The 14910-nt window shown below is 39.8% G+C and overlaps 1 protein-coding gene across 1 annotated transcript in view; it reads right to left on the bottom strand.

Moving 5' to 3' along the window:
- Positions 1 to 14910, bottom strand: part of slc12a5 (solute carrier family 12 member 5) — a 316555-nt gene that overhangs the window by 159731 nt on the left and 141914 nt on the right. The window contains exon 2 of the mRNA XM_033041637.1: positions 4235 to 4329. Within this exon, the coding sequence (XP_032897528.1) occupies positions 4235 to 4329 (95 nt within the window). The remainder of the gene's footprint in view (positions 1 to 4234; positions 4330 to 14910) is intronic.

The raw sequence follows: 14910 nt of genomic DNA, 5'->3' as shown, positions 1-14910 counted from the left end.
TTGGGGACCCGGGGGAAGAAGAAGCCATCACTGCCGGCCCGCGGCCGACTTCTACCGCGGGTCCGGCATGGACTTACCATCACCCCTGGAGGGGAGCTTCGACCGCCGGCCCTGCAGTCTACGGTGCTTCTGGCTGCGGCGGGGACTTTAAATTTTGACCGCCGGCCTGCGGCCTACAACAACTTAAAGCCGCGGTCTCCGGTGAGGAAGAGCCGATCCTGGACTGACTCTGGACTCTGGTCCTGACCACGGGGGGGAAATGGAGGAGGACTGGCCAAATTTTGTGCCTTCCACCACAGTGATGAATGCTGTGGTGGATGTTTGTGTTACAGTTTTATTGTGGTTGTGTGTTCTTTATTATTGTATCGCTGCAGACAACCCAAATTTCCACCAGCCTGGCTGTGTGGCAATAAATTATATCTATCTATCTATCTATCTATCTATTATTGCCCATGTAAAAATAGTAGGTTAACACGGTCCTGCAAAGAACCATTTGGTTTGCTTTGCCCAGGGAGATACTGTATTTATGGACATAAGAAAATAAGAAATAGAAGTAGAATGTATTCATTTGGCCCATCACTTCTGTTCCATCATTCAATAAAATCATGGTTGATTTTTATTATCGTCGGCACTTTTTTGTATTAACCATGCAGTTCTTGATAACTTTAGTGTTCAAAAGCTTATCAGATCCAGAACAGTTCTCTTGGATAAAGAATTCCAAAGATTCACTACCCTTGGGGTGAAAGCATATCTCATCTCAATCCTGAATGGCTGCCCCTTTACATTGAAATTCTGTGCTCTGGTTGTAGAAACCCTAGCCAGGGGAAATATCATTTCAGCATTTAATATAAACCACACACACAAATGCTGAAGTAACTCAGCAGGTCAGGTAACATCTCTGGAGAGCATGGGTAGGTGATGTTTCGGGACGAGCCTCTTTTTCAGTCTGAAGAAGGGTGAAACCTGAAATGTCGTCAATTCATGTATTTCGGAGATGCTTCATGACCTGCTGAGTTATTTGTGCACTTTGTGTCTTTTTTTTGTAAATCAGAATCTGCTGTAGTTCCTTACTTCCTTATCACTGCATCTAGCCTGTCAAATAATGTCAACATTATGTATATTTTAATGAGATCATCTCTCAATCTACTAAACTCCAGAGAGCATAGGCTAGTCTGCTTATTCTTCCTTCAAACCCATCACCCCTGATTCATGAGGTAACCTTTGATGTATACCCCCCGTTCCAAATATCTCTTCCTTAGATATGGAGATCAGACTTGTACACAATACAAGTTGCAGTCATGCTAAAGCATGAGATAACTGGAGTAAGACATTTGTTTCTTGTACCTAAATCTTCTTGCAATAAAGACCAATCTACCATTGCCTTCCTAATTGCTTGCTGCACCTGAATGTTAACTCTCAAACTTTGTGTCCAAAAATACTTAAGTCCTTCATAGAAACATAGAAACATAGAAAATAGGTTTCTATGTTTCTATGCTTCTAAAGCCCAATACTTATCAATATGTCATCATTTAAAGAATCTTCTCCTTTCCTGTTTTAACTGCTTAAGTGGATGACTTCCCATTTTCCATGTTAATTTCCTGCCAATATCCCGTTGAAATATTTCTTCACCCTCTTCACAACTCAGCTTTGTATCATGCAGTGACTAGTGGGGTGCCGTAAGGCTTTGTGCTGGGATCCCAGTTATTTACAATATATAATGATTTAGACAAAGGAATTAAATGTAACATCTCCATGTTTGTGGATGACACAAGGCTGGGTGTCAGTGTGAGCTGCGAGGAGGATGTTATGAGGCTGCAGGGTGATTTGGATAGGTTGGGTGATCCAGCAGATGCATGGCAGAAGCAGTATAATGTGGATAAATGTGAGGTTATCCACTTTGGTGGCAAGAACAAGAAGGCAGATTATTATCTGATTGGTGCCAGATTAGGAAAAGGGGACGTGCAATGGGACGTGGGTGTCCTTGTACATCAGTCACTGAAAGTAAGCATGCAGATACAGCAGGCAGTGAAGAAAGCAAATGGCATGTTGGCTTTCATAGCGAGAGGATTTGAGTATAGGAGCAAGGAGGTCCTACTGCTGTTGTACTGGGCCCAGTTGATAACACACCTGGCCTATAGTGTGCATTTTTGGTCTCCTAAATTGAGGAAGGACATTCTTGCTATTGAGGGAGTCCAGCGTAGGTTCTCCAGGTTAATTCCCAGGATGATAGGACTCACATATGATGAAAGAATAGATCGATTGGGCTTATATTCACTGGAATTTAGAAAGATGAGAGGGAAACTTATAGAAACATTTACAATTCTCAAGGGATTGGACAGGCTTGATTGAAGGGGAAATGTTCCCGATATTGGGGGAGTCCAGAAGCAGGGGTCACAGTTCAAGGAAAAGGGGGAGGCCTGAGGACTGAGATGAGGAAAAACTTTAACACCCAGAAAGTTGTGAATCTGTGGAATTCTCTGCCACAGAAGGTAGTGGAGGCCAATTCAATAGATGTATTCAAGGGAGAGTTAGATATAGTTCTTAGGGCTAACATAATCAAGAGGAAAAGCAGGCACAGGGTACTGATTCTGGATGATCAGCCATGATATCATATTGAATGGTGGTGCTCACTCGAAGGGCAAAATGGCCTACTCCTGTATCTACTTTCTATGTTTCCATGTTTCTATCAACAACTTCACAATAGTTTTTCCCACATTTGTTGCCAAAATGCTCTCTCCTCAAGTTGGACTCTCTGCAAACTATTTCAAGAAACTCTCTTTGAATACACCTACAAATTTGGCCTTTGAACTTTGAGATGGCAGTCCTGTCCCTCTTGCAACATTACAGATTAATGCACGTTTCCAGGCAATAAGTTCATCTGCATTACTCACCATATTCCTTGCATTGAACTGAATACACTTTAGCCCATCAGTCTCGCCATGTTCACTGACCTGTGTTTGTTTGTCCTTCCTTTCAGACTTTTACCTTCTCATCTGTCTCTCCACTTGCTCTCCTGCTGTTCATCCTGCTGCCACTCTAGTCCAAACCCTCCTGAGTAGCCATAGGAGCCATAGCAAAGCTCTTGCAAGGATATTGGTTCCCCTCCAGTTCAGGTGCAAGCCATCCCACTTCTATAGGTCTCACATGCCCTGAAAGAGAGTCCGGTGATCCATATATCTGAACCCTCTCTCCTGCACTAGGTTCTTAGTCATGTATCTTTTTACTTCTTGCCTCATGGCCTCATAGCTATTTGCTGCTTTCATTTTCCTTCAGCTGATCGCTAAATTCCTACCCACTTTGAATTACTTGCACCCAGATAGATCACAATATAGCAATTAGATGTTGCAAACCTTATAACACATTTTGGGTTGGGGCATGAAACTGCTTCTGAAACAAAAGATCAACCATGATTACATTGAATGGTAGAACAGGCATGGTGGACTGATGATTGTATACCACTTCTATTTATTTTCTTGTTGGAAAAACCACCTAGATTACAGGAATGGCGATGGCTATAATAAAAGAATGATAAATCCATGATTGAACTTGAATGCCAAGAGAATTTCTCAATGAAGGCAGCGGTGAAGGCAGTGAGACAAGAAGTGCAGGTGTTTGACTACAGCCATAAACTTGGTGATATTCTCCATCACTGCTTTACAAATGTGTTCCGGCAATGTAATAAGTGATAGGAGCAGAATCAGGCTATTTGGCCCTTCAATTCTATTCTGCTATTCAACCATGGCTGATTTATCTCTCCCTCCTAACCTCATTCTCCCGCCTTTGCCCCATAACCCCTGAAACCCGTACTAATCAAGAATCTATCTATCTCTGCCTTAAAAATAGCCATTGACTTGGCCTCCACAGCCTTCTGTCTGCCTCTGGGCCTGTCAACCACCAAATAATGTGTTAGCAGAAAAATAATTACTATTAGCTATTGTTTGAGGTGGAACAAATGATGAGAGCAGAGAATTCCCCCAGTGAGATTACAAACCATCTGATATTTTTTTCAAATATTGCTCTGTATTTCTTGCATTGATTGTATTTGAATGTCAACGTAGGGAGATGTCTCAATGTAGTCAGCTCTCCTGCTAGCTCCACAATATGCTCACATTGTCTTGGCACGGTTACAACACATTTTTCTCGCAGTGCCAAGTCCTTCCCCATGCCCTCCAAAGTTAATATTTAAACTTAAAACACTCACTGTTTGGTGTTTTTATAACTTGGTTTACTGTACCTCAAATAGAGCCATGTTTTTCCCATCATATTCTCTTCCTTTCTCAGCCTCAGTACTGTTAATGAATGGACTGCTTTCCTTGGGGTTGGCATCTCCTACAAAACAATGAAAACAGAAGCATTGATAAGAATGTGACTGGCAATTTAGCAAACAAAAACCATTCCTCAAACACATTGTGCATATTTTTATATATGAATCTGAAAATCAAATACAGAGAGGCACTAAATCACACTATACAAATTGAATCAGTTTTATGTCACTAGAATGTACATTGAATGTACAGTAAATCAAGTTGAGTGGTTGCATTTTAAAGATAACATACTTACCATTTTAAACCTAGTACTTGATAAAAACTGTGTAATATCAACCAAGAAAACTGGGTAGAAAAATGTTATACCTAACTTTCAAAAGTTGAAACTCGAATTTAACAGCAAGTTGGATCCTATTATCGATACGGTGAATCAACATGGTCAGGCTATACGTGAATTGGAAACACTAGCTGAGTCAAGTGCTGATACAACAAAAAGGGTATTAACGGAGACTCAGCGCCTATATGAGTTATTAAGTAAAGCAACTGAAAAATGTATTGATTTAGAGGGACGCTCTAAACGTCAGAACTTAAGGATTGCTGGAATTACAGAGGGCTGAGAGAAAGATAAAAACATCCGTGATTTCACTGCTGAACTTCTACAACACACTTTACAACTGGATGCAAAACCTCTACTGGGCCGAGCACACAGAGCACTGAGAGCTCGGCTGAATGCTGCCGCCCCCCCAAGATATCTGATATTGAAGGTGCACTACGATCATGTTTTAGAAGAGATTTTGATAAAAATTGGCACCAACAGAAATTTAATATTCCAAGGCGACAACATTTGTATTTTCAGAGATTACCCTGCTGAGGTTGTTAAGAGAAGAGCACTTTTTAATGACACAAGGACAATTCTCAGGAAGATTCCAAACCTAAGATTTGGACTGCTGTACCCAGCCAAGTTGCGAGTCATTACAAGAATACAGAAACCTTCTTTACTTAGCTCGGAAGACTGAAAAATCCTGGGGGGGGGGGGGGCTGAATATCGTCATATGGCTTTTATAGCCGGCAGAGAATAGACTGGACTTTAAGCTGTTATAACTTAAGATCTAAGTTGGCTGAACAAGTTAATTTGCTATTAATTATTACTAATTATTACTAATAAAAAATTATCATAAATTACTATAAATGAGAAACTTAAGCAATACTTGATTTATGTTTATCTTTAACAATTAACTAACACTTTTTAGGGGAGAAAAACTGTCCTACTGTTGGATTAATTTCCCTTGGACCTGTCCTGTTTGCTTCCCCTTTTTTTAATATCATTTTTTATTGGAAATTTAAAAAAAAATGGAGCTGGTATTCTTTTTACAAAAGCTGCGGAAGTCGTTAGATTTTTTGCCACATTAGAGTGTCTCTCACTAACTACAATAACTGTAGTTGTAGTTTTAGTTGTTTTTTTTACTTTTCCAGCACTCTTCTAATTCTTTACTCACTTTTCTTATTTCTAATTTTTACCTCACTATTAAGATTTTTTTTTTTTTGAGACACTTTTGGGAGAAAGATCAAATAGATCCAAAACCCATCCATCATTGTCAGGTGGAACGCTGTGTTTAATGTGTTGAACCATTTACTTTTCTACAGACTATTTAACCCACAGAATGCAAGACACTACCATGAAAATTGGGGGTAAAGGAATTACATTCTGTAGTTGGAATGTCAAGGGCGTTAATGAACCAATTAAAGGAGGTAAAGTACTAACACATTTAAAATTACTTAAGGCTGATATAATGTTCCTTCAGGAAACCCATTTTAAAAACGAGGCACATAATAGATTGAAAGCCAAATGGATTGACAAATCATACCATTCATTATTCTCTTATGTCAAGAGGGGTAGCTATCTTAATTCGTAAGGGTTTACCACTCAAACATATCTCATCTATCATTGATACCGAAGGTAGATATGTTATGTTACTGGATGAATTGCACTCAACAAGATTGATATTAGTTAATATCTATGCACCAAACTTTGATAACCCGTTATTTTCTTAAGAAAATATTTAATACTATCCCAGAATTCGGACGGTATAATTTGATAATTGGAGGAGATTTAAATTGCACATTAGATCCCTATTTGGACAGATCGTCAACTCAAAAAAAAAAAAAATCCAAGACGTGTGAACTATTAAATTCATACATAAACACTGCCAATATTAAAGATGCTTGGAAAATTGAAAATCCCTCAGGGCAAGAGTATTCATTTTATTCTCCAATGCACAAAACTTACTCAATAATTGATTATTTCTTAGTGGATTCCAAACTTATGCCTTATATGTATCTCAAAATATCATAACATTATTATTTCTGATCATTCTCCCTTAACTTTTATGGTAAAAGTACAAGGAATATTGGAGAAGCAGACACACTGGAAATTCAATCAACAAATTCTAAATGACAGGTCATGTTATGACTTCCGCAACATGCAGATTAAAATGTTTTTTCAGATGAATGACCTTCCAGAAATATTTGCTTCCTTTCTCTGGGAAACATTTAAAGCATTTGTCAGAGGGTGTCTTATTGAATTTCCAGCTTCTCAAAACAAGAAGAATCGAGCTAAACAACATGAATTAGAAAGAGAGATAAGACAGTTAGACATAGAAAATGCGATCACTCCTTTTATGATAAAACATAATAAAATTGCTGCTCTCAAATAAAGGTTAAATCATATACTCTCAGCTCAAATTTTAAAGCTATTCCAGCATACTAAACAAATACACTTTGAATTTGGCGATAAACCACAGAAATTGTTAGTCCGTCAACTCTGCAAATTAGAGGACAAACGAACAATCTACAAAATCAGATCAGATAAGGGAGGTTTGCTCACACTACCTAAGGACATTAATGATAGATTCTTGCAATATTACCAGACACTATACTCAGCAAAAACAACAGGCTCAGTGAAGATGCAAAATTTTCTGCAGAAATGCAACCTCTCAGGTTTAAATGAGAGAGATAGAGATTTATTGGGCGCAGAAATAACATTAACAGATATTGAAGAAACTATCAGATCTTTGAAAAATGGGAAGACCCCTGGCTCCGACGGTTTGGACAATGAATTTTATAAAAAATTTAGTGACCTGGTCTCCCCACATTTACAGACTTTATATAGCTATGCTTTTAAACAGATATTGCCACAAACTCTGACTGAATCAACAATAACACTTATTCCAAAAAAAAAGTAAGGATCTTGAAGACCCTGGTTCGTATAGCCCTTTTAAACACTGATCAGAAGATACCAGCCAAAATCCTAGCTCACAGATTAAGTTTGGTTATCCACAAGTTAATACATCCCGACCAATGAGGTTTTATCCCGAAACGATATTCATTCTATAATCTGAGACTTTTGTTTAATATAATATATTCAAATAGAATATGAAATGAAGATTAATCAATCATTTCGTTAGACGCTGAAAAAGCATTTGATTAGGTGGAATGGCCCAACCTTGTTTCTGTGATGGAAAAATGTCATCTCGGTGAAAACTTCTGTTCATGGGTGAAACTCCTATATACAAACCCAACAGCTAGAATATTGACTAATCAAATGTTATCACCTAATTTTCATTTATCCAGAGGGTGTAGACAAGGATGTCCACTTTCCCCGCTCTTATTGTTGGATTGGAAACCAAGGGTTACCTATTTCCTTCGCTCCATAGATGCTGCTGCACCCGCTGAGTTTCTCCAGCATTTTTGTGTACCTTCGATTTTCCAGCATCTGCAGTTCATTCTTAAATACTTTAGGAGAGCCTTTATCAGAACTACAGCACTTGATGAAGACAGCTCATCACCATCTTCTCAGGGGCAATTATGGATGTGCGATAATTTTTGCACTGCCAGTGATGCTCAGAAGTTGAAAAATTAATATATAAAAAATATCTTGCTTGCACAAGCTGTTCATACAGATAGTGCAAGAATGTCACAAGTAATCATCACATCTCTGGTCTGTGTAATTAAAACGAATATGTGAATAGCTGAGATTCTGATATATATACACATTCCCTTACATAAACAATGATACATGCTGTAGGAAATGTTCTTGTACACCCTCACATCAATGATTTTATTCAAATTGCACAATTTGTAAGTGCCATTAAAATGTAGCTTAAGTGGTTTCTGACTTGCTGCGATATCTCTCTGTACAGTTCTAGTTCATAGATAAGGAAGAAGGACAAGATGGATGTAGATTAGTTTTAACCACCAGCTAAAATTAATCATCAGCTGCACAGCTGAAAAATAGACAGCTTATCAAATGTCTGATTGTTGATCTAAATCTAATTTCTAATGAAATTTGGCCTATTGACCGGAAAACTATCTTCTTATTCAGGACGTGTCTGAGTTTTCTGGCTCTCAATTGTATGTTCTGATTTCAGCATTTCTGGTGTCCAAACACTCCCCCCACCATCTATTCAGTAATGAATTTCAGTCATGTTTGGCTTTGATAGTTTTATGATTTTGCCACTTTGTCCATCGTATTTTAGAGGTAATATTTTCCTTGTACTGTTTACAGACTGGTAGAACTGACATCAAACAAAAATCTGTGTGATGATATGGTGGTGTTTATTATGCAACCTGTGATTATTTTAGTTTTGTTTAGAGATACAGCTCGGAAACAGGCCCTTCGGCCCACCGAGTTCACACCGACAAGCGATCCCCAAACACTAACACTCTCCTACACACACAAGGGACAATTTACACTTGTACCAAGTATACAAACCCAAGCCAATTAACCTACACACATGTACGTCTTTGGGGTGTTTTTCATTGTTTCCCCCGTGACCAGTCTCGATCTCAGTCTGACAATGATACTGGCAGTCTTGCCTTCTGTCCCAATACGGTCATGCTCCCCCCAGAGGGTCAGAGTCAGTGGCTGAGTGTTCATTAACATACATGTATCTGAAGTAGTCAAACGGAGTTTGCTCATTTTCCCTGTGACCATGTGGGTTTTTATTTGGGTGGTCTGGTTTCCTCTCACACTCCTCTCACACTCCAAAGACTTGCTGGGTTGTAGGTTAATTGGCCGTGGTAAAATTTGTAAATTGTCCCTAGTGTATAGGATAGTGCTAGTTTACAGGTCGATGGATAGCGGGGACTTGGTGGGCCGAAGGGACTGTTTCCATGCTGTATCTCCAAACTAAACAAAACAAAACTAAACTAAATTAAAATAAACTAAAAAGAAGGGCCTTTTGAGCTTTGGAAGTAATTTTACCACAGTCTTGCCAGGATGAAGGGTCTGCTTAAGAGAAAACTCCAAATTACTTTCAACTCGGCTGACCAGCTAAAATTGTAACTGCTCCTTAATTTTCTCCATATCAGTAGTTATTGTCTCCCATCTGTGGAGTGGAGGATCTCTCCGCTTGGCTGACGTTCTTGGCTTTGCTAAAAGCCTTGCGCTAAAGGCCCAGAATTTGTAGTCTATTGCAAAGTAACAGTTTTCCAATGTCCGGGAGGAAAGCTCCCTCCACTGATGTATTATATTTTTTATTATAGATCTATATGGGTGAGTGCACCTGAGCAAAAGAATGGGATCCTGGAATGCACCAAGATAGCTTTAATAGTTCTGCATCAAAAATGATGCTGCAACAATCTCAACTGTTCATCTGTGACTCAAACTGGCAGTAGTTCTACAGTAGATCAAACCCCATTGTGCAAATGAGCGCATTGTTGGATAGACCCAGTTCACCAGAAGTGAAGGATAATGACTGAAATTAGAGGTGCAAGTGAATCAAGTCAGCATTTATTGGCAATCTCCTCTCAACCTGAAATAAATTTTAATAAATCAGCGTGGGTGTGAAAAGCACTGTCATTTTGTCTTTCGGAGCTGGCAAAGGTAAGTATTATAAAGTAGATCAAATACCATTTGATTTAACCTTCCCTGATCAGAATGAGTAAACAGTGTCGTGTGCTGCATTCGAGATGGATTGGAACATATTGATTCTCTGTCATAATGAATGTTTGTATTAATAATTGGAAGTGCCTTGCATTTACATTTGAACTGCATGCCACCGTGCAAAGCTGATTGTGCCTATTCCCTTATGACCTTCATTGTATGCAGAAGATCCCTAAGTAAATTGGTATTGACTAAAGTGGACAGTCATATTGATATATCACTTTTTATTAATATTTTATTGGCTTTCTAGTTGCAGAATGATGTTCAAAATGAAAACGCAGGAATATCAGCCAGCAATGGTGGATTGATAGCTGTGAGACGACAATGACTCATAGGATTATGTTCTGACCATTTTGTTAAGCAGACTCAATAGACAATAAATATACATGACAACATCTGATATTAGACAGTGTGTAAATTCTGTATATAACCCTATGATGATATGCAAGTTCAATACTATTGTTGGAGTGCTAATCACAATGTTTTCACCCAGAACTTGAAAGTGCCTTTGGTATTATTAATGAATGTGCATCTCCTAAATTTGTATTTATATTCTTGAAGCCTGCATCTCTTTTTTGAATTGGAATACTCTTTTAGTTATATAAATTAGTTATACAATATAACTAAACCAATATAACTAAACCAATGTGAATATTTCATATAATATGGGAAATTGTTGCACCGAAGATGAAAAAAATAGGTCGCCCCATCCTTCATTATCAAAGCACACTTTGAGTTAAGTAAAATTGAAGTGAATGGGAATCAGGGAAAAAAAACAAACTAATTGCTGGCTTGAGTCATGTCTTATTATAGGGATGTGATTGTTGGAGGCCAGTCAGTCCAAGGACTTTATTGAAAGAGTCTCTTGGTTGGGTTTAACCATCTTCTGCTGTTTTCATCAATGACCTTCAATATACCATAACAGCAGAAATGTGCAAACTCTCTGTTGACTGCACTTGGTTCAGTTTGTATTATGCCTCCTTCGATAGCCTATATCCACACTGCAGTAACATTTGCACCAGATTTAGACTTGGATTAACAAGTGCCAAATAAAACTTGCACCTCTCAGCTGTAAAGAATCGAAAATTGCCAACGTCAGGAATCTTCCCCTTCAATAGTGTTATTATCATTGACTCCACTCACCATCAGCACCTCAGAAATGGTCGTCTATCACAGGCTTACCTGGGAGAACAACATAAATACTGTGGGTGTAATGGCATTTTTCCGTGACTAATAACTTACTTCTGGATTCTTTCTACCATGTAAAGGGCCTGTCCCACGATGCGAGTTCACCCAAGAGCTCTCCCGAGTACAAAGAAAAAAATCAAACTCGTGATACCTCATCATGAGTATTTTTTTAATCTTGGAAATTTTTCACACTTTTGAAAAAACATCACGAGTTTCCGCATTTCCCGAGTACCTGCCGTTAGCATTACGAGCCGCTACAAGACATCCACGAGCTCCGACGTACCCGCTACGTACATTCTATGTACTTACCACGAGTCTGATTTTTTTTTGAAACTCGGGAAAGCTCTTGGGTAAACTTGCATCGTGGAACAGGGCCTTAAGGAGTGTGACTAAATACTCTCCAGTTACTTGATTGGCATGGGTCTAACTACACATGAGAAGCTCAATATCATCCATGACAAAACAACTTATTAGGTTAGGATCTCAAATCCCATCAGGATCTCAACTCCAGCTCTGGCATGTCATTGCTTAAGTGCATCATTTCCCGCACATCTCCAGCAGCACGTCCCAAACCCCGGACCTAATAATTAATTATATAATGCAGCATCTATGGATAAGTGCTGCAACATAGATGTAGATTCTGCAAACTGACATTCATATCTCAAGTCACCAAGTATCTCTTGACTTCCAGATATGGCAGCAACATGTGAACGTCTGAGACATGACTGCTTTGGACAGTGGAACCTACAGCAGTAACTAGTGGCATTTGACACAATGTGTGTCATTGGCAGGTTGAGGAGTGCCTCTTATTTGGCCAGTTTTGTTGCCATACACTACAATGTTTTTACAGATGCTTGAAACGCTCAACATTTCCAGCAAGATCCTGCACGGTTCTTGGAGACACGATCAGAGGAGCAGGCAAAGAAACTAAGGTGCACATTGGCTTCACAATATTAAAGTCCACAGGCCCCGCGGTTGGAGCTTCGAACCCCGGCAAAGGGATCACAAGCTCCGCGATGTTAAAGTCCCGCAGATTCCTGTGGCTTGGAGCGCCCATCGGTCTCCAATAAAGGCCACCAACTCCACAATGTTAGGCCACAGTGGGGACAGAGTTACGATATGGAAAAAAAGATTGCATCTCTGTCGAGGTAAGAGATTGAAAAAAACATTCCCCCAACCACCCCCCCCCCCCCACCCCACATAAAACAAACCAAGGAACACTAAAACATACTTTTAACACATACTAATAATGACAAAAAAGAAGAAAGGACAGACAGAAGCGCCTCTTATTTGACAAGGTTTGTTGCCATTACAATGCTTTTACAGATGCTTGAAACGTTCAACATTTCCAGCAAGATCCTGCGCGGTTCTTGGAGACATAATCAGAGGAGCACGGAAAGAAATTAAGGTGCACATTGACATTTTGTTATCATGTGTAGAGATAACCATGTTTGAAGCACTCAGCAGGTCTGGGAAGGGAAACAGGGTCAATGTTCCAATTCAAGCCTACATCGTTCTTGACTGTACTTCCATACTTCCTCCCATCCAGTCTGATGGCTTTGTGGAACACCTTTGTTTACTCCACAGTAGTGACTCAGGCCTTCCTGTCAAATGCCTCATTGATTCTCCACTGTTATAATGAAGCTCATTGTTTGCCTAAGGAACAACACCTCATCTTCCTGCAGTTTGCAGGCTTTCAGATCCAGTATCAATTTAATAACTTCAGTTAGCGGTCTGTTTCAAGACTGGCCACTTTTGCCGCAAGTCATCCTGCTGTGATATTGGCTCAGGGTTTTTCTCTCTCTACTGGCACAGTCTGCCTGGCTGAGCATGCCTCACGGCCCCGCATTGAGCAGCTTTTATGTTCCTATGCTTTCTCACTCTCCAGTTGATCTCATTCCATAGCTTAGTTCTTTATCTCTCAAATTTCTCCAAGTAACCCATCAAAACCTCTACAACTTATCCCCGTGGCAACACTGACTTGACATTTATACCTGATGCCAATGAAGAGTATTGTAGTTTAAAGTTTCAGTATGATAGTGTTCTTTTCCAGGCTGATTTGCAAATAAGACCTCTACTCATTTGGGAAATATCCTGTGACTAAAGTCCAACAAGCAAATGTGATGGAGATGGGTTGGCAACAAGATATCTTTTTGACCAACCCCAGAAGGGATTCATTTGGGAAATATGTTTGATATAATAACTTAAATGCTCTATTGACACTAGTATTGGCAAGAAAAGGTACGGTACACAAATTAGATTCCTTCTCTCCAGAGATGCTGCCTGTCCCGCTGAGTTATTCCAGCTTTTTGTGCCTATCATCGGTTTAAACCAGCATCTGCAGTTCCTTCTTACACAAGAATTAGAGCTGTATTTCACCCAAAAATAAATACAGAGAATCCTGGAAGAACTTAGCATATCAAACAACAGTTGTGTAGCAGGAAACTAAGTTAGTATTTCAGATTGATGATATGTTTGGTGATGTAGGTTCTGATGAGCATGAAGGGGTAAACTTCCAATTAATAATCTTGCTGTTGTAGTTTGCTGGCTGGTGACCTATTACTGACTACCTCCCTCTGAGTGCTGTCAAGCATGATGCTGGGAATCTAGTACACTGAATGAATCGCACTCCGCCAATTCCCTGCTGGAAATGAACTCAACCACTGCTTCAACTGGCAGCTTTCCATTCAAGAGCTGCATTAAAGAGTAATGCTTTACATTACTCTCTGTGAACAAAGTAACAGCTGTTATCAGCCTCACAGTGATGGTTTGTGAGGCTATTTTAAGCACAAATTGCAAAATAGATGCAACCTTATGAATACAAAGAAAGAGCCTTCTCCAGTGTCCACACCCTCAGTTCTATTGAATATCTCTCACAGTATTTCTTGCTTGCCCCTGTCCCACTTAGGAAACCTGAACGGAAACCTCTGGAGACTTTGCGCCCCACCCAAGGTTTCCGTGCGGTTCCCGGAGGTTGCAGCTGGTTGCCGGAGGTTGCAGGTAGTGGAAGCAGGTAGGGAGACTGACAAAAACCTCCGGAAACCTCACAGAAACCTTGGGTGGGGCGCAAAGTCTCCAGAGGTTTCCGTTCAGGTTTCCAAAGTGGGACACAAAAAGGAGAAAGCAGTGGTTTTCTAAGATGGAGGGGTTTGGAAAGTGAATACCCGAGTTTAGTGCTCGGCAGCTGAATGTACAGCCACCAATCATAGAGCTACGTATTCTCAACAGTGGTGCCCCACAGGGATGCTTTCTCAGCCCCCTACTATAATGCTTCTACACATGACTGCAGCCAAATACCAATCCAACTCAATTTACAAGTTTGCATACGACACCAGAGTAGTGGCTCGACATCAAATAAAGACAAGACGGAGTACAGACAGGAGATTCAAAACCTTGTAACCTGGTGCAAAGACCACAACCTCTCCCTCAATGTAGAAACAAAGAACTGCAAATGCTGGTTAATTCACAAAAGGACACAACAGTGCTGGAGTAACTAAGCAGTCAGGCAGCATC

This window comes from Amblyraja radiata, chromosome 23 (genome assembly GCF_010909765.2).
Source record: "Amblyraja radiata isolate CabotCenter1 chromosome 23, sAmbRad1.1.pri, whole genome shotgun sequence".
NCBI lineage: Eukaryota > Metazoa > Chordata > Chondrichthyes > Rajiformes > Rajidae > Amblyraja > Amblyraja radiata.
The sequence above is the reverse complement of the archived record's forward strand: the minus strand, read 5'-3'. Positions and strand labels throughout refer to the sequence as shown.